This window comes from Denticeps clupeoides, chromosome 7, assembly GCF_900700375.1.
Source record: "Denticeps clupeoides chromosome 7, fDenClu1.1, whole genome shotgun sequence".
NCBI lineage: Eukaryota > Metazoa > Chordata > Actinopteri > Clupeiformes > Denticipitidae > Denticeps > Denticeps clupeoides.
Genome location: NC_041713.1, coordinates 22,507,052 through 22,535,040, shown reverse-complemented (window position 1 = coordinate 22,535,040; position 27,989 = coordinate 22,507,052). Strand labels below are relative to the sequence as shown.

At 43.8% G+C, this 27,989-nt stretch overlaps 4 protein-coding genes across 4 annotated transcripts; all 4 read left to right on the top strand.

Annotated features, from left to right (window-relative positions):
* Positions 1–3,661: 3,661 nt before the first annotated feature.
* On the top strand, positions 3,662–5,212 carry LOC114794552 (tubulin alpha chain-like). The gene is made up of 3 exons (XM_028987184.1): positions 3,662–3,857; positions 4,013–4,161; positions 4,235–5,212. The coding sequence occupies exons 1-3, from the start codon at positions 3,677–3,679 to the stop codon at positions 5,210–5,212; spliced, it is 1,308 nt and encodes a 435-aa protein (XP_028843017.1). The 5' UTR covers positions 3,662–3,676.
* A 4,888-nt stretch (positions 5,213–10,100) lies between these two features.
* On the top strand, positions 10,101–11,650 carry LOC114794571 (tubulin alpha chain-like). The gene is made up of 3 exons (XM_028987216.1): positions 10,101–10,296; positions 10,452–10,600; positions 10,673–11,650. Exons 1-3 carry the CDS (start codon positions 10,116–10,118, stop codon positions 11,648–11,650), a joined length of 1,308 nt encoding a protein of 435 aa, XP_028843049.1. The 5' UTR covers positions 10,101–10,115.
* A 4,306-nt stretch (positions 11,651–15,956) lies between these two features.
* Positions 15,957–17,506, top strand: LOC114794548 (tubulin alpha chain-like). The gene is made up of 3 exons (XM_028987181.1): positions 15,957–16,152; positions 16,308–16,456; positions 16,529–17,506. The coding sequence occupies exons 1-3, from the start codon at positions 15,972–15,974 to the stop codon at positions 17,504–17,506; spliced, it is 1,308 nt and encodes a 435-aa protein (XP_028843014.1). The 5' UTR covers positions 15,957–15,971.
* A 4,307-nt stretch (positions 17,507–21,813) lies between these two features.
* Positions 21,814–23,346, top strand: LOC114794579 (tubulin alpha chain-like). Its single transcript, XM_028987224.1, has 3 exons — positions 21,814–22,009; positions 22,147–22,295; positions 22,369–23,346. Exons 1-3 carry the CDS (start codon positions 21,829–21,831, stop codon positions 23,344–23,346), a joined length of 1,308 nt encoding a protein of 435 aa, XP_028843057.1. The 5' UTR covers positions 21,814–21,828.
* The last annotated feature ends 4,643 nt before the right edge of the window (positions 23,347–27,989 follow it).

Below are 27,989 nucleotides of genomic sequence, written 5' to 3'. Positions count from 1 at the left end.
AAGCACCAGTCAGTGGTTACAGATCACAGCAGGAAAGAGAGCAGTTGCCAAATTCCTTGCTGTGGTAACATATAACTCTGATTCTGATGTTAACACTAAATTTAGGATGATCAGTATATACATTTCTCTTTGCTCTAAGACATCCTAGGTCTGAATAAATGAAATCTTCTTTTTAAATACTTTGTTCTTTGTTGATGACAAAACCTCACAAACGGTATAGATGGATATCAAATTTATCAACCCATGAAGGTCTGAGTTTGGAGTCACTCTCAAAAAGTGGAAAGACACTGCAGCTGATCCGACTTTGATGTAGTGTCCTTAACACTAGAAGTCCCAGAGACCAGCCATTTGACTTTTCTACCTATAAAACCCACAGGGTGGTCAATTGACTGGAAGACTTTTAACTAATAACCTTAATCACCTGTGAACAGATGTTTTTGTCATGTAAACAAGGCGGGGCCATGCTGAGCCACTTCAAGGTCACTTGTGTTTCACATTGATATCTTAGGGAGAAATTTACACACATGGGTTTTTTTACTTTGTTGAAGAGATTTATTGATAAAAACAGTAAAAAATAAAATAAACAACAAACCAATCATTTGTACAAATATTCACAAATAATAATAAAAGCCGAGTGAGCACATTTCAGCAATCACTCACAATCTTGGCACTGCCATGGCATCTCCCGTCTGCATTTACCACATGTGTATCTGTAGCAGTGAACACATCGCACAGTGGCATGATTGTTCTTGCACTGGTGTTTGACCTGGCACGTGGCTCTTTTTCCAGGGCTAGGTGTGGAGGGTTGTGTCCGAAGCAATTGTTCATTTCTTGCCTCCTTCGCAGCCATATGAGAGCTAGCCAACTCTCGTGCAAGCTCCACCAGGAAGTCCACACATCTTTCTTGCTTACCGGTGCATGCTTGATATAGCACATGTGCATTCAATGCTGCCATGTCAATCATATTATAGAACACGGCAACTGGCCAGTGCTGTGTTCTTCTGCGGACAGTGTACTCTCGCACAATCTGGTCCATCACATCCACACCACACTTTGTGGTGTTGTAAAGGGTGACAGTGTTTGGCTTCCTTTTGGTGGTATTATCAGTCCGAACCACGCTGTGCATGCTGCTAAGAACATAGAAGGTCTTCTTCTTTTTGGCTGAATACGCCGTCAGTGTGGCAGCAGTGGTTGAAAACACCTAATAAATAAGAAATTGTTGTTTCCATAGCACTTTACACACAATGACACACTTGGAGCTGTTGATTCTAAAAACCACAAAAGACCTGCAACATACCTGAGTGGTGAATTCACTGCGATCTGTTTGTCTGCCGGATTGAGGAATTTCCCGGCTAATCTTGTTGACTGTGCCGAGGATGGTGGTTTTCCGGCTAAGCAGTTTTTGTGACAGCGATGTGAAGAAATTGTCTGTGGTAACATTTCTGCTCTTATCTAGGAATGGTTCCATCAGCCTCATCACTACATTTTCAGAGAGTGTCTCCCCACTGGGATGACTGGGGTCCTTGCCAAGATATGGGAGGACATTGCAAATGTACTTGGATTTTAGGTCGCAAGCCACCCAAAACTTGATCCCAAACTTATCAGGTTTAGTTGCAATATACTGCAGGAAACAGCAGCGAGTCTTTGACGGGAAGAGCTGTTTATCAATGGTGATATGTAGACCAGGGTTGTAGGACGTGATGCAGTTGGTGACAAATGATCCCCACACACTGGAAATTGCAGCGAACTTATCAGTCTTTGCTCGATCACTGCGGGTGGACCTGTCATCAAAGCGTAGGTGTCGCATGATGTCTTGGAAGCAGTTTCGCAGCATAGTTCCATGGCCATGAACCAATGAGCATGCTCCGTTTGCTGTGCATGTTGGATAGTCCATTCTTGAATGCTACGAAGCATGTCAAGAGTGATGAAAAACAGGAAGCTCTGAAGGCGACTTGAGATTCTTCTTCTGGCCTTAGCCGTTGGCTCTCTATCTGCGGCGTACGCTTCTATTGGGGTGAATAGGAGCAACTTTTAGCAAGCGATTTTTGGCCCAACCTCCTGTGGAGAGGCCATCAGCTCCATTGTCCTCCTGCTTTTGTTGTGCAAAAACACTAGTTACCTGTGAACCCTGGCACACAATTCACTTTTTGTTTTATAATTCAGTGATGATTCTGTACATGCATGAGCATGTTTATCAACCATGGACCATGACTTCACTCAGGTTATGACAGAAAAATGTCTTACACTTCAGATGGCAGTGAATGTCTGCTAAGGTGCACAAACAAAAAAGTGGAAAATATAAAAAAAGGCAGAGTAGATATTTCCACTTACATGTGTCTTATTTTTAGCCCAGTGAAGCAGTTTACATAAATATATATAATACATATATATATATATATATATATATATATATATATATATATATATATATATATATATATATATGTTTTTCTGACTCTATTTATTGCTCTGCGATTTCAAAAGGTAAGATGACGTGTTTAAAATGGCCGAAGTTTCACATTGGTGAAAAAATGTAATGGGCGGGGCTGGTCATGGGCGGAGCTGGCTGTCTGGCAGCCCACAACAAGACGCTTCTTGCTATTTCGCATAAGCCCTGCCCATTAAAAGTTTTCCACCAATAGCATTGTGCCCCTCACTATTTAAACCCCAAAAGAGTCACTAGCAAACCACAAAGAAGAAACAAAGAATTGACGAAAATGGTGCGTGTCTCTCTCCCTTGGCTTTTAGGGACTGCTTATTTTGGTCATATTATGTTTGCATTTTTTTTCAGGGATTGTGTATTATAATAGTGATAAGTTAATTCAAGTGGGTGGGGGGTGTGTTGTTCCCGCTCTCAGGTGTGCGCGCTCTGCGTTTGACTGTGTCCTTTTGTTTTAGTAACTAATCGAAAATGTTTTTAATTTAAGAAATGTCGTAGAAAACCGCGGGGCTACTGATGTCCAAGGTAACATTTAGCAATTTTTACCGACTTTTACTAGGCCCTTCATGTGTGATTCTTCGCTACTACTCATGCTATACATGTGTCACATGCTAAGTACAGGATTCTTACGGTTATTAACCTGGAAAGTTCATGGAATTTGAAGTGAATTTTCCAAGCCCCGAGTTTTGGAATAAATAGACATTGAAATCTGACACTTGTATAACATGAAGTACATAGGTCTCGTAATAAATGTTTTTCTACGTTTACAACTAGAACAGTATCTTTACTAAATGTACGTTAGTAAGCCAAGTCACGTGGTTCTGCATGCAATGCTTTCATATTCCAGAGCTCAGTCACATTACTTCTTTTAAAGCTGGTCTGTGCCCGGCCCTGATGGAGGCCATTTTACTTGGCGAGCTCGAACTCAGAGGAAGCGCTGTCGTTTCAGTTCAACTTTTAATGGTTGTTAACTTTAGTTGAACATTTTCCAGGATTCCCCCCACATTAGCACAGAATTCAGGGAACATACGTATGGTCATGAAAATTTGTTAGTCATTGAAAAAACATGGAAGTTCTTTTCTGTGAAATCCTGTGAAATAAGTTTGCATATTATAATCACATGAATAATTGATTACTGACCCTCCTGATATGTTTTCATTTACTGTATATTCACTGTTTTACATGGGCCTTCAGCGTGAATGTATCTCAATCCATGTTGGCCAAGCAGGAGTTCAGATGGGCAATGCATGCTGGGAGCTCTACTGTCTGGAGCATGGAATCCAGCCTGATGGTCTGATGCCCAGTGATAAGACCATTGGAGATGGAGATGACTCCTTCAACACCTTCTTTAGCGAGACTGGTGCTGGTAAACACGTCCCACGTGCTGTCTTTGTGGACCTGGAGCCAACAGTCATTGGTAAGCTGTACTTCAAATATAAATTCTACCAAAAAGTTGGACCGACCCCCCCCCCTCTATTCTGCTAATATAAATTTTTGTAAATCAGTTTTATTTATTTATTCATCTGATTTTGTTAATATGATTATGATTTTATTTCGGCCCCTCCCCTTCAGATGAGGTTCGCACAGGTACCTACAGTCAACTTTTCCACCCAGAGCAGCTCATAACTGGGAAAGAAGACGCTGCAAACAATTATGCTCGTGGCCACTACACGACTGGAAAAGAAATCATTGATATGGTTCTTGACCGTGTCCGCAAGCTGGTATGTATATTTATAATTTTTTTCCCACATTTCATTAGTTTCATTTTTTTTTCTTACCAGTTTTGTTTCTTAGGCTGACCAGTGTACTGGGCTCCAGGGCTTCCTGATCTTTCACAGTTTTGGTGGAGGAACTGGCTCTGGTTTCACCTCCTTGCTAATGGAGCGTCTCTCTGTTGACTATGGAAAGAAGTCCAAAATGGAGTTTGCGGTCTACCCAGCTCCTCAGGTGTCTACTGCTGTGGTTGAGCCTTACAACTCCATCCTGACCACCCACACCACCCTGGAGCACTCCGACTGTGCCTTCATGGTGGACAATGAAGCCATTTATGACATCTGTCGCAGAAACCTAGACATGGAGCGTCCCACCTACACCAACCTCAACCGGCTCATCGGCCAGATTGTGTCCTCAATCACCGCCTCCCTGCGCTTCGATGGTGCCCTAAATGTGGACCTGACTGAGTTTCAGACCAACCTGGTGCCGTACCCCCGCATCCACTTCCCCCTGGCCACTTACGCCCCGGTTATCTCTCCGGAGAAGGCCTACCATGAGCAGATGTCAGTAGCTGACATCACCAATGCTTGCTTTGAACCAGCCAATCAGATGGTTAAGTGTGACCCACGTCACGGTAAGTACATGGCCTGCTGCCTGCTGTACCGTGGCGACGTGGTGCCCAAAGACGTCAACTCTGCCATTGCCACCATCAAAAGCAAGCGCACAGTTCAGTTTGTTGATTGGTGTCCCACTGGCTTCAAGGTGGGCATCAACTACCAGCCTCCTACTGTGGTGCCTGGTGGAGACCTGGCCAAGGTGCAGAGAGCAGCATGCATGCTGAGCAACACCACAGCCATTGCCGAAGCCTGGGCTCGACTGGACCACAAGTTTGACCTAATGTATGCCAAGAGAGCCTTCGTCCACTGGTATGTGGGAGAGGGTATGGAGGAGGGAGAGTTCTCTGAGGCCAGAGAAGACATGGCTGCCCTGGAGAAGGATTACGAAGAAGTGGGCGCTGACAGTGTTGGACAGGAAGATGAAGAAGGAGAGGAATATTGAAAGGTTTTCTTCAAGGCTGAATGCACTGATCATGGAGGGTTAAAACCTTCCAACGCAGTTCACCTTTAGATTCAGCACTTCACCAGACCAACAGTTTCATCTTTCATGACTGCAGGTTTATAAAATGGGCCTGTAATCCTGGACAGGCTGTGTTTACAGGTTGCTTACGTCATGTTTGTGTGTGGAGGATGAATGATGCAGTTGCATCACTTCACAAACAATTTTAATCACATTAAAGTACAAAATAAATATATATCTATTCAAATACATTTTATAATATTTTTGAATATTTTAGCATTTGCATGACGAATACAACAATACATTTTTGACTGCAACGAATGGAATTGGACAGTGGAATTGAAGTAAAGATTATTTTGGGGTAAAATGAAGGGGTAAGAAATCTACTCTGGCTGGTGCTTCTTAATGACCCACAATCCTTAATTTCCAATAGAACTGAGATGCTAAACATACTCTGTCTGGAGTTACGAGAATGAATACTTAAATACTTGAGAACATGACACAACATGGGTCATTTTTGGATTACAGTTACTAGAAGCTTACAGACCTGTGGGTGTGGCCGCCTTTTCTCACCCACTCACTCTTCCAAAAGTCCTGCTAATTTGTATTCAAGACACAGAAGGACCATGGAGAGAACACGGGAGCACCAGTCAGTGGTTACAGATCACAGCAGGAAAGAGAGCAGTTGCCAAATTCCTTGCTGTGGTAACATATAACTCTGATTCTGATGTTAACACTATTGTTAGGATGATCAGTATATACATTTCTCTTTGCTCTAAGACATCCTAGGTCTGAATAAATGAAATCTTCTTTTTAAATACTTTGTTCTTTGTTGATGACAAAACCTCACAAACGGTATAGATGGATATCAAATTTATCAACCCATGAAGGTCTGAGTTTGGAGTCACTCTCAAAAAGTGGAAAGACACTGCAGCTGATCCGACTTTGATGTAGTGTCCTTAACACTAGAAGTCCCAGAGACCAGCCATTTGACTTTTCTACCTATAAAACCCACAGGGTGGTCAATTGACTGGAAGACTTTTAACTAATAACCTTAATCACCTGTGAACAGATGTTTTTGTCATGTAAACAAGACGGGGCCATGCTGAGCCACTTCAAGGTCACTTGTGTTTCACATTGATATCTTAGGGAGAAATTTACACACATGGGTTTTTTTACTTTGTTGAAGAGATTTATTGATAAAAACAGTAAAAAATAAAATAAACAACAAACCAATCATTTGTACAAATATTCACAAATAATAATAAAAGCCGAGTGAGCACATTTCAGCAATCACTCACAATCTTGGCACTGCCATGGCATCTCCCGTCTGCATTTACCACATGTGTATCTGTAGCAGTGAACACATCGCACAGTGGCATGATTGTTCTTGCACTGGTGTTTGACCTGGCACGTGGCTCTTTTTCCAGGGCTAGGTGTGGAGGGTTGTGTCCGAAGCAATTGTTCATTTCTTGCCTCCTTCGCAGCCATATGAGAGCTAGCCAACTCTCGTGCAAGCTCCACCAGGAAGTCCACACATCTTTCTTGCTTACCGGTGCATGCTTGATATAGCACATGTGCATTCAATGCTGCCATGTCAATCATATTATAGAACACGGCAACTGGCCAGTGCTGTGTTCTTCTGCGGACAGTGTACTCTCGCACAATCTGGTCCATCACATCCACACCACACTTTGTGGTGTTGTAAAGGGTGACAGTGTTTGGCTTCCTTTTGGTGGTATTATCAGTCCGAACCACGCTGTGCATGCTGCTAAGAACATAGAAGGTCTTCTTCTTTTTGGCTGAATACGCCGTCAGTGTGGCAGCAGTGGTTGAAAACACCTAATAAATAAGAAATTGTTGTTTCCATAGCACTTTACACACAATGACACACTTGGAGCTGTTGATTCTAAAAACCACAAAAGACCTGCAACATACCTGAGTGGTGAATTCACTGCGATCTGTTTGTCTGCCGGATTGAGGAATTTCCCGGCTAATCTTGTTGACTGTGCCGAGGATGGTGGTTTTCCGGCTAAGCAGTTTTTGTGACAGCGATGTGAAGAAATTGTCTGTGGTAACATTTCTGCTCTTATCTAGGAATGGTTCCATCAGCCTCATCACTACATTTTCAGAGAGTGTCTCCCCACTGGGATGACTGGGGTCCTTGCCAAGATATGGGAGGACATTGCAAATGTACTTGGATTTTAGGTCGCAAGCCACCCAAAACTTGATCCCAAACTTATCAGGTTTAGTTGCAATATACTGCAGGAAACAGCAGCGAGTCTTTGACGGGAAGAGCTGTTTATCAATGGTGATATGTAGACCAGGGTTGTAGGACGTGATGCAGTTGGTGACAAATGATCCCCACACACTGGAAATTGCAGCGAACTTATCAGTCTTTGCTCGATCACTGCGGGTGGACCTGTAATCAAAGCGTAGGTGTCGCATGATGTCTTGGAAGCAGTTTCGCAGCATAGTTCCATGGCCATGAACCAATGAGCATGCTCCGTTTGCTGTGCATGTTGGATAGTCCATTCTTGAATGCTACGAAGCATGTCAAGAGTGATGAAAAACAGGAAGCTCTGAAGGCGACTTGAGATTCTTCTTCTGGCCTTAGCCGTTGGCTCTCTATCTGCGTCGTACGCTTCTATTGGGGTGAATAGAAGCAACTTTTAGCAAGCGATTTTTGGCCCAACCTCCTGTGGAGAGGCCATCAGCTCCATTGTCCTCCTGCTTTTGTTGTGCAAAAACACTAGTTACCTGTGAACCCTGGCACACAATTCACTTTTTGTTTTATAATTCAGTGATGATTCTGTACATGCATGAGCATGTTTATCAACCATGGACCATGACTTCACTCAGGTTATGACAGAAAAATGTCTTACACTTCAGATGGCAGTGAATGTCTGCTAAGGTGCACAAACAAAAAAGTAGAAAATATAAAAAAAGGCAGAGTAGATATTTCCACTTACATGTGTCTTATTTTTAGCCCAGTGAAGCAGTTTTTATATATATAAAAGAACCAGCTACCCACTACCATCCTGTTGAACTTTTACCGCTCTACAATAGAGAGCATCCTTACCAGCTGTCTCACAGTGTGGTATGGAAGCTGCACTGTTGCTGAGCGTAAGGCGATGCAGCGGGTGGTGAAAACTGCCCAGCGCATCACAGGGACTCCACTTCCATCCATTGAGGAAATCCAGAGGAAGCACTGTCTGCGTCGAGCTCACAGTATTCTTAAGGACTCCTCCCACCCGGCCCACGAACTGTTCTCTCTCCTGCCTTCAGGCAGACGGTTCAGGCTACCACGGACAAGAACCAGCAGACTTAGGAACAGCTTTTTTCCCAGAGCTGTTTCCTTGCTGAACTCCTCTGCCCCCCCCATTCACTCTTGATAATCACTGCACTGCACATATCACTTTGTACTGCACATATCACTTTGTACTGCACATATCACCTTATGTATAGCACATATCACTTTATGTATATATATATATAACTTAACTTATTTGAACTGTATCCTGCACTTGCTGCTTATTGCACTTCTGGTTAGACCTAAACTACATTTCGTTGCCCTGTACTTGTACATGTGTAATGACAATAAAGTTGAATCTAATCTAATCTAATCTAATATATATATATGTATATATATATGTTTTTCTGACTCTATTTATTGCTCTGCGATTTCAAAAGGTAAGATGACGTGTTTAAAATGGCCGAAGTTTCACATTGGTGAAAAAATGTAATGGGCGGGGCTGGTCATGGGCGGAGCTGGCTGTCTGGCAGCCCACAACAAGACGCTTCTTGCTATTTCGCATAAGCCCTGCCCATTAAAAGTTTTCCACCAATAGCATTGTGCCCCTCACTATTTAAACCCCAAAAGAGTCACTAGCAAACCACAAAGAAGAAACAAAGAATTGACGAAAATGGTGCGTGTCTCTCTCCCTTGGCTTTTAGGGACTGCTTATTTTGGTCATATTATGTTTGCATTTTTTTTCAGGGATTGTGTATTATAATAGTGATAAGTTAATTCAAGTGGGTGGGGGGTGTGTTGTTCCCGCTCTCAGGTGTGCGCGCTCTGCGTTTGACTGTGTCCTTTTGTTTTAGTAACTAATCGAAAATGTTTTTAATTTAAGAAATGTCGTAGAAAACCGCGGGGCTACTGATGTCCAAGGTAACATTTAGCAATTTTTACCGACTTTTACTAGGCCCTTCATGTGTGATTCTTCGCTACTACTCATGCTATACATGTGTCACATGCTAAGTACAGGATTCTTACGGTTATTAACCTGGAAAGTTCATGGAATTTGAAGTGAATTTTCCAAGCCCCGAGTTTTGGAATAAATAGACATTGAAATCTGACACTTGTATAACATGAAGTACATAGGTCTCGTAATAAATGTTTTTTCTACGTTTACAACTAGAACAGTATCTTTACTAAATGTACGTTAGTAAGCCAAGTCACGTGGTTCTGCATGCAATGCTTTCATATTCCAGAGCTCAGTCACATTACTTCTTTTAAAGCTGGTCTGTGCCCGGACCTGATGGAGGCCATTTTACTTGGCGAGCTCGAACTCAGAGGAAGCGCTGTCGTTTCAGTTCAACTTTTAATGGTTGTTAACTTTAGTTGAACATTTTCCAGGATTCCCCCCACATTAGCACAGAATTCAGGGAACATACGTATGGTCATGAAAATTTGTTAGTAATTGAAAAAACATGGAAGTTCTTTTCTGTGAAATCCTGTGAAATAAGTTTGCATATTATAATCACATGAATAATTGATTACTGACCCTCCTGATATGTTTTCATTTACTGTATATTCACTGTTTTACATGGGCTTCAGCGTGAATGTATCTCAATCCATGTTGGCCAAGCAGGAGTTCAGATGGGCAATGCATGCTGGGAGCTCTACTGTCTGGAGCATGGAATCCAGCCTGATGGTCTGATGCCCAGTGATAAGACCATTGGAGATGGAGATGACTCCTTCAACACCTTCTTTAGCGAGACTGGTGCTGGTAAACACGTCCCACGTGCTGTCTTTGTGGACCTGGAGCCAACAGTCATTGGTAAGCTGTACTTCAAATATAAATTCTACCAAAAAGTTGGACCGACTCCCCCCCCTCTATTCTGCTAATATACATTTTTGTAAATCAGTTTTATTTATTTATCCATCTGATTTTGTTAATATGATTATGATTTTATTTCGGCCCCTCCCCTTCAGATGAGGTTCGCACAGGTACCTACAGTCAACTTTTCCACCCAGAGCAGCTCATAACTGGGAAAGAGGACGCTGCAAACAATTATGCTCGTGGCCACTACACGACTGGAAAAGAAATCATTGATATGGTTCTTGACCGTGTCCGCAAGCTGGTATGTATATTTATAATTTTTTTCCACATTTCATTAGTTTCATTTTTTTTTCTTACCAGTTTTGTTTCTTAGGCTGACCAGTGTACTGGGCTCCAGGGCTTCCTGATCTTTCACAGTTTTGGTGGAGGAACTGGCTCTGGTTTCACCTCCTTGCTAATGGAGCGTCTCTCTGTTGACTATGGAAAGAAGTCCAAAATGGAATTTGCGGTCTACCCAGCTCCTCAGGTGTCTACTGCTGTGGTTGAGCCTTACAACTCCATCCTGACCACCCACACCACCCTGGAGCACTCCGACTGTGCCTTCATGGTGGACAATGAAGCCATTTATGACATCTGTCGCAGAAACCTAGACATGGAGCGTCCCACCTACACCAACCTCAACCGGCTCATCGGCCAGATTGTGTCCTCAATCACCGCCTCCCTGCGCTTCGATGGTGCCCTGAATGTGGACCTGACTGAGTTTCAGACCAACCTGGTGCCGTACCCCCGCATCCACTTCCCCCTGGCCACTTACGCCCCGGTTATCTCTCCGGAGAAGGCCTACCATGAGCAGATGTCAGTAGCTGACATCACCAATGCTTGCTTTGAACCAGCCAATCAGATGGTTAAGTGTGACCCACGTCACGGTAAGTACATGGCCTGCTGCCTGCTGTACCGTGGCGACGTGGTGCCCAAAGACGTCAACTCTGCCATTGCCACCATCAAAAGCAAGCGCACAGTTCAGTTTGTTGATTGGTGTCCCACTGGCTTCAAGGTGGGCATCAACTACCAGCCTCCTACTGTGGTGCCTGGTGGAGACCTGGCCAAGGTGCAGAGAGCAGCGTGCATGCTGAGCAACACCACAGCCATTGCCGAAGCCTGGGCTCGACTGGACCACAAGTTTGACCTAATGTATGCCAAGAGAGCCTTCGTCCACTGGTATGTGGGAGAGGGTATGGAGGAGGGAGAGTTCTCTGAGGCCAGAGAAGACATGGCTGCCCTGGAGAAGGATTACGAAGAAGTGGGCGCTGACAGTGTTGGACAGGAAGATGAAGAAGGAGAGGAATATTGAAAGGTTTTCTTCAAGGCTGAATGCACTGATCATGGAGGGTTAAAACCTTCCAACGCAGTTCACCTTTAGATTCAGCACTTCACCAGACCAACAGTTTCATCTTTCATGACTGCAGGTTTATAAAATGGGCCTGTAATCCTGGACAGGCTGTGTTTACAGGTTGCTTACGTCATGTTTGTGTGTGGAGGATGAATGATGCAGTTGCATCACTTCACAAACAATTTTAATCACATTAAAGTACAAAATAAATATATATCTATTCAAATACATTTTATAAAATTTTTGAATATTTTAGCATTTGCATGACGAATACAACAATACATTTTTGACTGCAACGAATGGAATTGGACAGTGGAATTGAAGTAAAGATTATTTTGGGGTAAAATGAAGGGGTAAGAAATCTACTCTGGCTGGTGCTTCTTAATGACCCACAATCCTTAATTTCCAATAGAACTGAGATGCTAAACATACTCTGTCTGGAGTTACGAGAATGAATAATTAAATACTTGAGAACATGACACAACATGGGTCATTTTTGGATTACAGTTACTAGAAGCTTACAGACCTGTGGGTGTGGCCGCCTTTTCTCACCCACTCACTCCTCCAAAAGTCCTGCTAATTTGTATTCAAGACACAGAAGGACCATGGAGAGAACACGGGAAGCACCAGTCAGTGGTTACAGATCACAGCAGGAAAGAGAGCAGTTGCCAAATTCCTTGCTGTGGTAACATATAACTCTGATTCTGATGTTAATACTATTGTTAGGATGATCAGTATATACATTTCTCTTTGCTCTAAGACATCCTAGGTCTGAATAAATGAAATCTTCTTTTTAAATACTTTGTTCTTTGTTGATGACAAAACCTCACAAACGGTATAGATGGATATCAAATTTATCAACCCATGAAGGTCTGAGTTTGGAGTCACTCTCAAAAAGTGGAAAGACACTGCAGCTGATCCGACTTTGATGTAGTGTCCTTAACACTAGAAGTCCCAGAGACCAGCCATTTGACTTTTCTACCTATAAAACCCACAGGGTGGTCAATTGACTGGAAGACTTTTAACTAATAACCTTAATCACCTGTGAACAGATGTTTTTGTCATGTAAACAAGGCGGGGCCATGCTGAGCCACTTCAAGGTCACTTGTGTTTCACATTGATATCTTAGGGAGAAATTTACACACATGGGTTTTTTTACTTTGTTGAAGAGATTTATTGATAAAAACAGTAAAAAATAAAATAAACAACAAACCAATCATTTGTACAAATATTCACAAATAATAATAAAAGCCGAGTGAGTACATTTCAGCAATCACTCACAATCTTGGCACTGCCATGGCATCTCCCGTCTGCATTTACCACATGTGTATCTGTAGCAGTGAACACATCGCACAGTGGCATGATTGTTCTTGCACTGGTGTTTGACCTGGCACGTGGCTCTTTTTCCAGGGCTAGGTGTGGAGGGTTGTGTCCGAAGCAATTGTTCATTTCTTGCCTCCTTCGCAGCCATATGAGAGCTAACCAACTCTCGTGCAAGCTCCACCAGGAGGTCCACACATCTTTCTTGCTTACCGGTGCATGCTTGATATAGCACATGTGCATTCAATGCTGCCATGTCAATCATATTATAGAACACGGCAACTGGCCAGTGCTGTGTTCTTCTGCGGACAGTGTACTCTCGCACAATCTGGTCCATCACATCCACACCACACTTTGTGGTGTTGTAAAGGGTGACAGTGTTTGGCTTCCTTTTGGTGGTATTATCAGTCCGAACCACGCTGTGCATGCTGCTAAGAACATAGAAGGTCTTCTTCCGTTTGGCTGAATACGCCGTCAGTGTGGCAGCAGTGGTTGAAAACACCTAATAAATAAGAAATTGTTGTTTCCATAGCACTTTTACACACAATGACACACTTGGAGCTGTTGATTCTAAAAACCACAAAAGACCTGCAACATACCTGAGTGGTGAATTCACTGCGATGTGTTTGTCTGCCGGATTGAGGAATTTCCCGGCTAATCTTGTTGACTGTGCCGAGGATGGTGGTTTTCCGGCTAAGTAGTTTTTGTGACAGCGATGTGAAGAAATTGTCTGTGGTAACATTTCTGCTCTTATCTAGGAATGGTTCCATCAGCCTCATCACTACATTTTCAGAGAGTGTCTCCCCACTGGGATGACTGGGGTCCTTGCCAAAATATGGGAGGACATTGCAAATGTACTTGGATTTTAGGTCGCAAGCCACCCAAAACTTGATCCCAAACTTATCAGGTTTAGTTGCAATATACTGCAGGAAACAGCAGCGAGTCTTTGACGGGAAGAGCTGTTTATCAATGGTGATATGTAGACCAGGGTTGTAGGACGTGATGCAGTTGGTGACAAATGATCCCCACACACTGGAAATTGCAGCGAACTTATCAGTCTTTGCTCGATCACTGCGGGTGGACCTGTCATCAAAGCGTAGGTGTCGCATGATGTCTTGGAAGCAGTTTCGCAGCATAGTTCCATGGCCATGAACCAATGAGCATGCTCCGTTTGCTGTGCATGTTGGATAGTCCATTCTTGAATGCTACGAAGCATGTCAAGAGTGATGAAAAACAGGAAGCTCTGAAGGCGACTTGAGATTCTTCTTCTGGCCTTAGCCGTTGGCTCTCTATCTGCGGCGTACGCTTCTATTGGGGTGAATAGGAGCAACTTTTAGCAAGCGATTTTTGGCCCAACCTCCTGTGGAGAGGCCATCAGCTCCATTGTCCTCCTGCTTTTGTTGCGCAAAAACACTAGTTACCTGTGAACCCTGGCACACAATTCACTTTTTGTTTTATAATTCAGTGATGATTCTGTACATGCATGAGCATGTTTATCAACCATGGACCATGACTTCACTCAGGTTATGACAGAAAAATGTCTTACACTTCAGATGGCAGTGAATGTCTGCTAAGGTGAACAAACAAAAAAGTGGAAAATATAAAAAAGAGGCAGAGTAGATATTTCCACTTACATGTGTCTTATTTTTAGCCCAGTGAAGCAGTTTACATAAATATATATAATACATATATATATATATATATATATGTATATATATATGTTTTTCTGACTCTATTTATTGTTATGCGATTTCAAAAGGTAAGATGACGTGTTTAAAATGGCCGAAGTTTCACATTGGTGAAAAAATGTAATGGGCGGGGCTGGTCATGGGCGGAGCTGGCTGTCTGGCAGCCCACAACAAGACGCTTCTTGCTATTTCGCATAAGCCCTGCCCATTAAAAGTTTTCCACCAATAGCATTGTGCCCCTCACTATTTAAACCCCAAAAGAGTCACTAGCAACCCACAAAGAAGAAACAAAGAATTGACGAAAATGGTGCGTGTCTCTCTCCCTTGGCTTTTAGGGACTGCTTATTTTGGTCATATTATGTTTGCATTTTTTTTCAGGGATTGTGTATTATAATAGTGATAAGGTAATTCAAGTGGGTGGGGGGGGGGGGGGGGGGTGTTGTTCCCGCTCTCAGGTGTGCGCGCTCTGCGTTTGACTGTGTCCTTTTGTTTTAGTACCTAATCGAAAATGTTTTTTAATTTAAGAAATGTCGTAGAAAACCGCGGGGCTACTGATGTCCAAGGTAACATTTAGCAATTTTTACCGACTTTTACTAGGCCCTTCATGTGTGATTCTTCGCTACTACTCATGCTATACATGTGTCACATGCTAAGTACAGGATTCTTACGGTTATTAACCTGGAAAGTTCATGGAATTTGAAGTGAATTTTCCAAGCCCCGAGTTTTGGAATAAATAGACATTGAAATCTGACACTTGTATAACATGAAGTACATAGGTCTCGTAATAAATGTTTTTTTCCGTTTACAACTAGAACAGTATCTTTACTAAATGTACGTTAGTAAGCCAAGTCACGTGGTTCTGCATGCAATGCTTTCATATTCCAGAGCTCAGTCACATTACTTCTTTTAAAGCTGGTCTGTGCCCGGACCTGATGGAGGCCATTTTACTTGGCGAGCTCGAACTCAGAGGAAGCGCTGTCGTTTCAGTTCAACTTTTAATGGTTGTTAACTTTAGTTGAACATTTTCCAGGATTCCCCCCACATTAGCACAGAATTCAGGGAACATGCGTATGGTCATGAAAATTTGTTAGTAATTGAAAAAACATGGAAGTTCTTTTCTGTGAAATCCTGTGAAATAAGTTTGCATATTATAATCACATGAATAATTGATTACTGACCCTCCTGATATGTTTTCATTTACTGTATATTCACTGTTTTACATGGGCTTTCAGCGTGAATGTATCTCAATCCATGTTGGCCAAGCAGGAGTTCAGATGGGCAATGCATGCTGGGAGCTCTACTGTCTGGAGCATGGAATCCAGCCTGATGGTCTGATGCCCAGTGATAAGACCATTGGAGATGGAGATGACTCCTTCAACACCTTCTTTAGCGAGACTAGTGCTGGTAAACACGTCCCACGTGCTGTCTTTGTGGACCTGGAGCCAACAGTCATTGGTAAGCTGTACTTCAAATATAAATTCTACCAAAAAGTTGGACCGACCCCCCCCCCTCTATTCTGCTAATATACATTTTTGTAAATCAGTTTTATTTATTTATCCATCTGATTTTGTTAATATGATTATGATTTTATTTCGGCCCCTCCCCTTCAGATGAGGTTCGCACAGGTACCTACAGTCAACTTTTCCACCCAGAGCAGCTCATAACTGGGAAAGAGGACGCTGCAAACAATTATGCTCGTGGCCACTACACGACTGGAAAAGAAATCATTGATATGGTTCTTGACCGTGTCCGCAAGCTGGTATGTATATTTATAATTTTTTTCCACATTTCATTAGTTTCATTTTTTTTTCTTACCAGTTTTGTTTCTTAGGCTGACCAGTGTACTGGGCTCCAGGGCTTCCTGATCTTCCACAGTTTTGGTGGAGGAACTGGCTCTGGTTTCACCTCCTTGCTAATGGAGCGTCTCTCTGTTGACTATGGAAAGAAGTCCAAAATGGAGTTTGCGGTCTACCCAGCTCCTCAGGTGTCTACTGCTGTGGTTGAGCCTTACAACTCCATCCTGACCACCCACACCACCCTGGAGCACTCCGACTGTGCCTTCATGGTGGACAATGAAGCCATTTATGACATCTGTCGCAGAAACCTAGACATGGAGCGTCCCACCTACACCAACCTCAACCGGCTCATCGGCCAGATTGTGTCCTCAATCACCGCCTCCCTGCGCTTCGATGGTGCCCTGAATGTGGACCTGACTGAGTTTCAGACCAACCTGGTGCCGTACCCCCGCATCCACTTCCCCCTGGCCACTTACGCCCCGGTTATCTCTCCGGAGAAGGCCTACCATGAGCAGATGTCAGTAGCTGACATCACCAATGCTTGCTTTGAACCAGCCAATCAGATGGTCAAGTGTGACCCACGTCACGGTAAGTACATGGCCTGCTGCCTGCTGTACCGTGGCGACGTGGTGCCCAAAGACGTCAACTCTGCCATTGCCACCATCAAAAGCAAGCGCACAGTTCAGTTTGTTGATTGGTGTCCCACTGGCTTCAAGGTGGGCATCAACTACCAGCCCCCTACTGTGGTGCCTGGTGGAGACCTGGCCAAGGTGCAGAGAGCAGCATGCATGCTGAGCAACACCACAGCCATTGCCGAAGCCTGGGCTCGACTGGACCACAAGTTTGACCTAATGTATGCCAAGAGAGCCTTCGTCCACTGGTATGTGGGAGAGGGTATGGAGGAGGGAGAGTTCTCTGAGGCCAGAGAAGACATGGCTGCCCTGGAGAAGGATTACGAAGAAGTGGGCGCTGACAGTGTTGGACAGGAAGATGAAGAAGGAGAGGAATATTGAAAGGTTTTCTTCAAGGCTGAATGCACTGATCATGGAGGGTTAAAACCTTCCAACGCAGTTCACCTTTAGATTCAGCACTTCACCAGACCAACAGTTTCATCTTTCATGACTGCAGGTTTATAAAATGGGCCTGTAATCCTGGACAGGCTGTGTTTACAGGTTGCTTACGTCATGTTTGTGTGTGGAGGATGAATGATGCAGTTGCATCACTTCACAAACAATTTTAATCACATTAAAGTACAAAATAAATATATATCTATTCAAATACATTTTATAATATTTTTGATTATTTTAGCATTTGCATGACGAATACAACAATACATTTTTGACTGCAACGAATGGAATTGGACAGCGGAATTGAAGTAAAGATTATTTTGGGGTAAAATGAAGGGGTAAGAAATCTACTCTGGCTGGTGCTTCTTAATGACCCACAATCCTTAATTTCCAATAGAACTGAGATGCTAAACATACTCAGTCTGGAGTTACGAGAATGAATAATTAAATACTTGAGAACATGACACAACATGGGTCATTTTTGGATTACAGTTACTAGAAGCTTACAGACCTGTGGGTGTGGCCGCCTTTTCTCACCCACTCACTCCTCCAAAAGTCCTGCTAATTTGTATTCAAGACACAGAAGGACCATGGAGAGAACACGGGAAGCACCAGTCAGTGGTTACAGATCACAGCAGGAAAGAGAGCAGTTGCCAAATTCCTTGCTGTGGTAACATATAACTCTGATTCTGATGTTAACACTATTGTTAGGATGATCAGTATATACATTTCTCTTTGCTCTAAGACATCCTAGGTCTGAATAAATGAAATCTTCTTTTTAAATACTTTGTTCTTTGTTGATGACAAAACCTCACAAACGGTATAGATGGATATCAAATTTATCAACCCATGAAGGTCTGAGTTTGGAGTCACTCTCAAAAAGTGGAAAGACACTGCAGCTGATCCGACTTTGATGTAGTGTCCTTAACACTAGAAGTCCCAGAGACCAGCCATTTGGCTTTTCTACCTATAAAACCCACAGGGTGGTCAATTGACTGGAAGACTTTTAACTAATAACCTTAATCACCTGTGAACAGATGTTTTTGTCATGTAAACAAGGCGGGGCCATGCTGAGCCACTTCAAGGTCACTTGTGTTTCACATTGATATCTTAGGGAGAAATTTACACACATGGTTTTTTTTACTTTGTTGAAGAGATTTATTGATAAAAACAGTACAAAATAAAATAAACAACAAACCAATCATTTGTACAAATATTCACAAATAATAATAAAAACCGAGTGAGTACATTTCAGCAATCACTCACAATCTTGCCACTGCCATGGCATCTCCCGTCTGCATTTACCACATGTGTATCTGTAGCAGTGGACACATCGCACAGTGGCATGATTGTTCTTGCACTGGTGTTTGACCTGGCACGTGACTCTTTTTCCAGGGCTAGGTGTGGAGGGTTGTGTCCGAAGCAATTGTTCATTTCTTGCCTTCTTCACAGCCATATGAGAGCTAGCCAACTCTCGTGCAAGCTCCACCAGGAGGTCCACCCATCTTTCTTGCTTACCGGTGCATGCTTGATATAGCACATGTGCATTCAATGCTGCCATGTCAATCATATTATAGAACACGGCAACTGGCCAGTGCTGTGTTCTTCTGCGGACAGTGTACTCTCGCACAATCTGGTCCATCACATCCACACCACACTTTGTGGTGTTGTAAAGGGTGACAGTGTTTGGCTTCCTTTTGGTGGTATTATCAGTCCGAACCACGCTGTGCATGCTGCTAAGAACATAGAAGGTCTTCTTCCGTTTGGCTGAATACGCCGTCAGTGTGGCAGCAGTGGTTGAAAACACCTAATAAATAAGAAATTGTTGTTTCCATAGCACTTTTACACACAATGACACACTTGGAGCTGTTGATTCTAAAAACCACAAAAGACCTGCAACATACCTGAGTGGTGAATTCACTGCGATCTGTTTGTCTGCCGGATTGAGGAATTTCCCGGCGAATCTTGCTGACTGTGCCGAGGATGGTGGTTTTCCGGCTAAGCAGTTTTTGTGCAAGTGACAGCGATGTGAAGAAATTGTCTGTGGTAACATTTCTGCTCTTATCTAGGAATGGTTCCATCAGCCTCATCACTACATTTTCAGAGAGTGTCTCCCCACTGGGATGACTGGGGTCCTTGCCAAGATATGGGAGGACATTGCAAATGTACTTGGATTTTAGGTCGCAAGCCACCCAAAACTTGATCCCAAACTTATCAGGTTTAGTTGCAATATACTGCAGGAAACAGCAGCGAGTCTTTGACGGGAAGAGCTGTTTATCAATGGTGATATGTAGACCAGGGTTGTAGGACGTGATGCAGTTGGTGACAAATGATCCCCACACACTGGAAATTGCAGCAAACTTATCAGTCTTTGCTCGATCACTGCGGGTGGACCTGTCATCAAAGCGTAGGTGTCGCATGATGTCTTGGAAGCAGTTTCGCAGCATAGTTCCATGGCCATGAACCAATGAGCATGCTCCGTTTGCTGTGCATGTTGGATAGTCCATTCTTGAATGCTACGAAGCATGTCAAGAGTGATGAAAAACAGGAAGCTCTGAAGGCGACTTGAGATTCTTCTTCTGGCCTTAGCCGTTGGCTCTCTATCTGCGGCGTACGCTTCTATTGGGGTGAATAGGAGCAACTTTTAGCAAGCGATTTTTGGCCCAACCTCCTGTGGAGAGGCCATCAGCTCCATTGTCCTCCTGCTTTTGTTGCGCAAAAACACTAGTTACCTGTGAACCCTGGCACACAATTCACTTTTTGTTTTATAATTCAGTGATGATTCTGTACATGCATGAGCATGTTTATCAACCATGGACCATGACTTCGCTCAGGTTATGACAGAAAAATGTCTTACACTTCAGATGGCAGTGAATGTCTGCTAAGGTGCACAAACAAAAAAGTGGAAAATATAAAAAAAGGCAGAGTAGATATTTCCACTTACATGTGTCTTATTTTTAGCCCAGTGAAGCAGTTTACATAAATATATATAATATATACATACATACATACATACATACATATATATATGTTTTTCTGACTCTATGTTTTTCTGACTCTATTTATTGTTCTGCGATTTCAAAAGGTAAGATGACGTGTTTAAAATAGCCGAAGTTTCACATTGGTGAAAAAATGTAATGGGCGGGGCTAGTCATGGGCGGAGCTGGCTGTCTGGCAGCCCACAACAAGACGCTTCTTGCTATTTCGCATAAGCCCTGCCCATTAAAAGTTTTCCACCAATAGCATTGTGCCCCTCACTATTTAAACCCCAAAAGAGTCACTAGCAAACCACAAAGAAGAAACAAAGAATTGACGAAAATGGTGCGTGTCTCTCTCCCTTGGCTTTTAGGGACTGCTTATTTTGGTCATATTCTGTTTGCATTTTTTTTCAGGGATTGTGTATTATAATAGTGATAAGTTAATTCATGTGGGTGGGGGGTGCGTTGTTCCGCTCTCAGGTGTGCGTGCTCTGCGTTTGACCGTGTACTTTTGTTTTAGTAACTAATCGAAAATGTTTTTTAATTTAAGAAATGTCGTAAAAAAACGCGGGGCTACTGATGTCCAAGGTAACATTTAGCAATTTTTACCGACTTTTACTAGGCCCTTCATGTGTGATTCTTCGCTACTACTCGTGCTATACATGTGTCACATGCTAAGTACAGGATTCTTACGGTTATTAACCTGGAAAATTCATGGAATTTGAAGTGAATTTTCCAAGCCCCGAGTTTTGGAATAAATAGACATTGAAATCTGACACTTGTATAACATGAAGTACATAGGTCTCGTTTTTCTACGTTTACAACTAGAACAGTATCTTTACTAAATGTACGTTAGTAAGCCAAGTCACGTGGTTCTGCATGCAATGCTTTCATTTTCCAGAGCTCAGTCACATTACTTCTTTTAAAGCTGGTCTGTGCCCGGACCTGATGGAGGCCATTTTACTTGGCGAGCTCGAACTCAGAGGAAGCGCTGTCGTTTCAGTTCAACTTTTAATGGTTGTTAACTTTAGTTGAACATTTTCCAGGATTCCCGCCACATTAGCACAGAATTCAGGGAACATACGTATGGTCATGAAAATTTGTTAGTAATTGAAAAAACATGGAAGTTCTTTTCTGTGAAATCCTGTGAAATAAGTTTGCATATTATAATCACATGAATAATTGATTACTGACCCTCCTGATATGTTTTCATTTACTGTATATTCACTGTTTTACATGGGCCTTCAGCGTGAATGTATCTCAATCCATGTTGGCCAAGCAGGAGTTCAGATGGGCAATGCATGCTGGGAGCTCTACTGTTTGGAGCATGGAATCCAGCCTGATGGTCTGATGCCCAGTGATAAGACCATTGGAGATGGAGATGACTCCTTCAACACCTTCTTTAGCGAGACTGGTGCTGGTAAACACGTCCCACGTGCTGTCTTTGTGGACCTGGAGCCAACAGTCATTGGTAAGCTGTACTTCAAATATAAATTCTACCAAAAAATTCTACCTCTATTCTGCTAATATAAATTTTTGTAAATCAGTTTAATTTATTTATTCAATTGATTTTGTTAATATGATTTTATTTTGGCACCTCCCCTTCAGATGAGGTTCGCACAGGTACCTACCGTCAACTCTTCCACCCAGAGCAGCTCATAACTGGGAAAGAGGACGCTGCAAACAATTATGCTCGTGGCCACTACACGACCGGAAAAGAAATCATTGATATGGTTCTTAACCGTGTCCGCAAGCTGGTATGTATATTTATTTATTTTTTTCCACATTTCATTAGTTTCATTTTTTTTTCTTACCAGTTTTGTTTCTTAGGCTGACCAGTGTACTGGGCTCCAGGGCTTCCTGATCTTCCACAGTTTTGGTGGAGGAACTGGCTCTGGTTTCACCTCCTTGCTAATGGAGCGTCTCTCTGTTGACTATGGAAAGAAGTCCAAAATGGAATTTGCGGTCTACCCAGCTCCTCAGGTGTCTACTGCTGTGGTTGAGCCTTACAACTCCATCCTGACCACCCACACCACCCTGGAGCACTCCGACTGTGCCTTCATGGTGGACAATGAAGCCATTTATGACATCTGTCGCAGAAACCTAGACATGGAGCGTCCCACCTACACCAACCTCAACCGGCTCATCGGCCAGATTGTGTCCTCAATCACCGCCTCCCTGCGCTTCGATGGTGCCCTGAATGTGGACCTGACTGAGTTTCAGACCAACCTGGTGCCGTACCCCCGCATCCACTTCCCCCTGGCCACTTACGCCCCGGTTATCTCTCCGGAGAAGGCCTACCATGAGCAGATGTCAGTAGCTGACATCACCAATGCTTGCTTTGAACCAGCCAATCAGATGGTCAAGTGTGACCCACGTCACGGTAAGTACATGGCCTGCTGCCTGCTGTACCGTGGCGACGTGGTGCCCAAAGACGTCAACTCTGCCATTGCCACCATCAAAAGCAAGCGCACAGTTCAGTTTGTTGATTGGTGTCCCACTGGCTTCAAGGTGGGCATCAACTACCAGCCTCCTACTGTGGTGCCTGGTGGAGACCTGGCCAAGGTGCAGAGAGCAGCATGCATGCTGAGCAACACCACAGCCATTGCCGAAGCCTGGGCTCGACTGGACCACAAGTTTGACCTAATGTATGCCAAGAGAGCCTTCGTCCACTGGTATGTGGGAGAGGGTATGGAGGAGGGAGAGTTCTCTGAGGCCAGAGAAGACATGGCTGCCCTGGAGAAGGATTACGAAGAAGTGGGCGCTGACAGTGTTGGACAGGAAGATGAAGAAGGAGAGGAATATTGAAAGGTTTTCTTCAAGGCTGAATGCACTGATCATGGAGGGTTAAAACCTTCCAACGCAGTTCACCTTTAGATTCAGCACTTCACCAGACCAACAGTTTCATCTTTCATGACTGCAGGTTTATAAAATGGGCCTGTAATCCTGGACAGGCTGTGTTTACAGGTTGCTTACGTCATGTTTGTGTGTGGAGGATGAATGATGCAGTTGCATCACTTCACAAACAATTTTAATCACATTAAAGTACAAAATAAATATATATCTATTCAAATACATTTTATAATATTTTTGAATATTTTAGCATTTGCATGACGAATACAACAATACATTTTTGACTGCAACGAATGGAATTGGACAGTGGAATTGAAGTAAAGATTATTTTGGGGTAAAATGAAGGGGTAAGAAATCTACTCTGGCTGGTGCTTCTTAATGACCCACAATCCTTAATTTCCAATAGAACTGAGATGCTAAACATACTCTGTCTGGAGTTACGAGAATGAATAATTAAATACTTGAGAACATGACACAACATGGGTCATTTTTGGATTACAGTTACTAGAAGTTTACAGACCTGTGGGTTTGGCCGCCTTTTCTCACCCACTCACTCCTCCAACAGTCCTGCTAATTTGTATTCAAGACACAGAAGGACCATGGAGAGAACACGGGAAGCACCAGTCAGTGGTTACAGATCACAGCAAGAAAGAGAGCAGTTACCAAATTCCTTGCTGTGGTAACATATAACTCTGATTCTGATGTTAACACTATTGTAAGGACGATCAGTATATACATTTCTCATTGCTCTGTATTTCACAACAAAAAACATTACAGTACTAACAAATTCTGTGAACTCTAAATGGAATAATTATGGCATAGATCTGAGTTCTTCAGTCTTTGTCTCCAGCTCAGCTTCCACTTGATCTAATTCACACATTTTTTCTTTGTATCTCTTCCTCAGTGTGTTTGATTTTGTGATGAGTTGGGCCATCAAGGCTCCGCTTTTCCCCTCAGCTTCTTCTGCAAGTTGATCGGCATCTTTATGTAAGCTGCTGGACACCTGTTGCAGAGTTTGCTGCTTTTTATTGAGCTCCTCTATGGTTTCATCTGCGGCTTTCCGCTTCTGTGCCTGGGTATCAGTGACTTTCTTCCTCTTTTGCTCTTCTAGATGCACTCGGTAACTGGACCTTGCTGATGCAGCAGATGTGAATAATTCTTTTGAGATATGGACTTTGTGGACTCCCCCACAGACGCCAACATAATCACAGACCAATCTTTGGGCAATCATTGTGTCTTCCTGCATATTGCAGGTGTCCACTTCTTTGTTCACAGAGAATCCTCTCTCCACTGTTGCTTATCCATGGGACAAGAGAATAACTTTCTTGCAAAACTCCCATAGCTCCTGATAGCGTTGGCTCAGGACACAATGGACAAATGCATCCAGTCTACTCTCTGTGGGTCTGTAGGAGAGAAAGGTCTCACTTCTTGCTCCAACAGATAAGACCTCACTAAACTGCTGGATAATTACATCACCTGCACAAAAAAGACAAACGGAAGAAAAAACATTTTGATGCATTTTGTCCATATACACATACCAGATTTATATAAATCTGTTTTTTTTTTTATCAATAGACTAAGTTTTCGACATGGACTGATCTGCTGTATTCTCTCCTACCAGCGGATACTCCTCCTGATAAATGCAGTTTTTTCAGAAACCTCTGCACCAGCTTAGTCATATTTCTCTGGCACCAGTCTGGGTCAAAATACATCCTGCTGGGGTTCAAACAGGCAACCTGCCTAACTGAGGGATACTTTAATGGGCTCTTGTCTTGCACTTTCTGAATGATGGTGGACATCATCTTGATGCAGTCTTTCCTATACTCCAGCACTGAGAGCTCCCCTATCTTTTTTTGTCTCTGAAGTTCCTGACAGATTAGAATGCAATAAGGCTAAGTGACCCATTATAACTGCAAACTATATTCGCTTCATCCATCACTATTACATTAAAGGTGAAACCCTACCTTGAGAGAGTACAGCAGGGGGTTGAAAACACAGTGCTGAGAGTGATGGAGGCTGAGACGTGTCCGCCCATCCTTACTGCCTGTGGTCTCCCAGTTAGGAAGTTGGAGATCCACTGACAGAGAGATGAGCTGAGTCCCAGGTGCTCCAGCTTGGTGGTGATTGTCAATGAAAATGAATAGTCAATAGTCAGTGAAAAGCATTTTAACATAATTTCCCTCCCGAGTGTCCAGGTGGGTGAGTGCTGTATGGAGGAGATGTGATATGGCGTCGTCTGTACATCGATTGGGACGGTAGGCAAACTGTAGTGAGTCGAGTGTGTCCGGTAATGAAGAATTGATGAAGTCTCTGACCAGCCGTTCAAAGCACTTCATCACTGCTGAGGTTAGGGACAAAAGGCGGTAGTCGTTGAGGGAGGCAGGATGGGGATTCTTTGGGACCAGAACAATGATGGATTCCTTGAGGCATGTGGGGATCACCGACTGAGATAGCAGCCATAGCATCGCTAGCGTCTTAGCGTAGCGCTGCTTCGCCTCCTTCACCACTTTCCTGACGTACAACGTGTGAGGTTGCGGTGCGAGATTTCAGAGCGCCGCGAATGTTTTTATCCACCCACGGCCTCTGATTGGGAAACACTCTGACGATTGTTTTCTGAACAGTATTAACTGTTAGTTTCCCAATGAAACTCACAACCGCTTACAACAGAGTTACCAAAAAGCTTTGTTCAGCCTCAAAAGCATCTGGTTCTCAAAGTTCTCTGAGCCAATGCATACCCCTCTTGGCCTGAAGATCAGCCCTGCAACACTAAACAGTCTTTCACAGGCTGCTGAGGCAGGGAGTGCTGGATTAAGCTTAAGTGATAGCTGGCACTCAGCTGGGAAGGACTTCAGCACCGCCACTGTGTCTCCTGGGCACCCCAGGTAGGCATCTAACTGCTGGGTTGTTTCAAGCAGGCCGGCCTTCTTCAAGGAGGAAAAAAGGTCCTTTTCCTCAGATGACTGGGAGCCCTCACTGATGTGCTTCTCGACATGACAGTTCAAGTGGCTTCTGATATAGTCAAGGCCTGTGGAATATAAAACAAAAAGTTAACGAAACAAAAACCAAAAAAGAAAATGTGACAGTATTGTAATTGTGTATTAGTGTTGTGTTTTAAGTTTTGTCATTGTGAAACACTGCAACACATCACACAGTGACACGGTAAAATGTGTCGTCTGTATTTAACCATCACCTTTGGTGAGCAGTAGGCAGCCATGACAGGAACCCAGGCAGCAGTGTTTGGGGACAGTGCTACTTGATCAGGGGCACCTTGGCGGTTTGGAATTCCAACTAGCAACCTGACTATTATTGGTTTGCTTCCTTACCCTGAATTTTCCTTTAAGAATTTACACGTACTAAGAAAAAGTTAAGAAGTGAGACATTTACCAAGTTTGAGGACATTTCGTCCCTTGTCCAGCAGGTCTTAAATTTGACAGGTAGTCACCTCAGTGTGCTGCGGGAGCAGAGAGGGGATGAGAGGAGGGCCGCGATGTGCATGAACGTTTGCCACTGACCCGTCTTGTCCTAGACCATGTCCCCTCCTGCTATCACGACCTAGTCACCGTCTTCAGCCCAGCCAAAGCTGCCCAGCTGCCTCCCCATCGACCAGGCGACATGGCCATTGACCTGCTGCCGGGAACCACTCCCCCGAAAGGACATCTCTACTCCCTCTCGAAAGCAGAGCAATTGGCCATGGAGCGGTTTGTGGCGGAGGCGCTCTAGAATGGCACCATCCGCCCCTCGACTTCCCCGGCCGCCCAGGGTTCTTCTTCGTGAACAAGAAGGATGGTGGTCTGCGACCATGTGTGGATTATTGGGGACTCAACAAAATCACCATCAAAAATCGAACGCCACTACCGCCCTCGACGCCCTCTCGGGAGCGAAGTACTTCACAAAGCTGGATCTCCATTCGGCCTATAACCTGATTCGCATCCGAGAGGGCAACGAGTGGAAGACAGCCTTCATAACCCCCACTGGTCACTTTGAATCTCTGGCCATCCCCTTTGGTCTGTGCAACGATCAAAGATCATCAACGATGCCCTCCAGGACATGCTGGGACGGTGGGTGTATGCCTACCTGGACGATGTGCTCATCTACTCGCCCACCCTGGAATCTCATATCCAACACGTGAGAGCAGTACTGAAGAGATTGCTCGCCCATCAACTGTATTGTAAGCTGGAGAAATGCGCCTTCCACCAGCGCTCCACCACGTTCCTGGGTTTTATCATCTCGTTCCAGGGTGTGGCCATGGAGCCCAAGAAGCTGGAAGCAGTGGCATTGTGGCCCCTACCCACGACGGTAAAACACCTGAAACGGTTTCTTGGGTTTGCGAATTTCTATCGTCGCTTCATCCGTGGCTACAGTACAGTCACAGCACCCCTCACTGCTCTCACCAAACCTTCATCACGTCCGTTCTACCTAACCCCTGAGGCCATTCAAGCTTTTAAATCCTTGTGTCGTCATTTCACCACCGCCCCCATTCTTCAACACTCAGATCCTTCCCTTCCGTTTGTTGTAGAAGTGGACGCGTCAGAGGTGGGTGCTGGCGCCGTCCTCTCTCAACACGATCCGGACCGGAAATTGCACCCGTGTTGCTTCTT

Bases quoted from the DNA above. Each gene is read 5' to 3' on its own strand.
- LOC114794552 (XM_028987184.1), top strand. From the start codon at position 3,677: ATGGGCAATGCATGCTGGGAGCTCTACTGTCTGGAGCATGGAATCCAG. The intron at 3,858-4,012 runs GTAAGCTGTACT...CCTCCCCTTCAG, and splicing joins CCTGGAGCCAACAGTCATTG to ATGAGGTTCGCACAGGTACC. The intron at 4,162-4,234 runs GTATGTATATTT...TTTGTTTCTTAG, and splicing joins TTGACCGTGTCCGCAAGCTG to GCTGACCAGTGTACTGGGCT.
- LOC114794571 (XM_028987216.1), top strand. From the start codon at position 10,116: ATGGGCAATGCATGCTGGGAGCTCTACTGTCTGGAGCATGGAATCCAG. The intron at 10,297-10,451 runs GTAAGCTGTACT...CCTCCCCTTCAG, and splicing joins CCTGGAGCCAACAGTCATTG to ATGAGGTTCGCACAGGTACC. The intron at 10,601-10,672 runs GTATGTATATTT...TTTGTTTCTTAG, and splicing joins TTGACCGTGTCCGCAAGCTG to GCTGACCAGTGTACTGGGCT.
- LOC114794548 (XM_028987181.1), top strand. From the start codon at position 15,972: ATGGGCAATGCATGCTGGGAGCTCTACTGTCTGGAGCATGGAATCCAG. The intron at 16,153-16,307 runs GTAAGCTGTACT...CCTCCCCTTCAG, and splicing joins CCTGGAGCCAACAGTCATTG to ATGAGGTTCGCACAGGTACC. The intron at 16,457-16,528 runs GTATGTATATTT...TTTGTTTCTTAG, and splicing joins TTGACCGTGTCCGCAAGCTG to GCTGACCAGTGTACTGGGCT.
- LOC114794579 (XM_028987224.1), top strand. From the start codon at position 21,829: ATGGGCAATGCATGCTGGGAGCTCTACTGTTTGGAGCATGGAATCCAG. The intron at 22,010-22,146 runs GTAAGCTGTACT...CCTCCCCTTCAG, and splicing joins CCTGGAGCCAACAGTCATTG to ATGAGGTTCGCACAGGTACC. The intron at 22,296-22,368 runs GTATGTATATTT...TTTGTTTCTTAG, and splicing joins TTAACCGTGTCCGCAAGCTG to GCTGACCAGTGTACTGGGCT.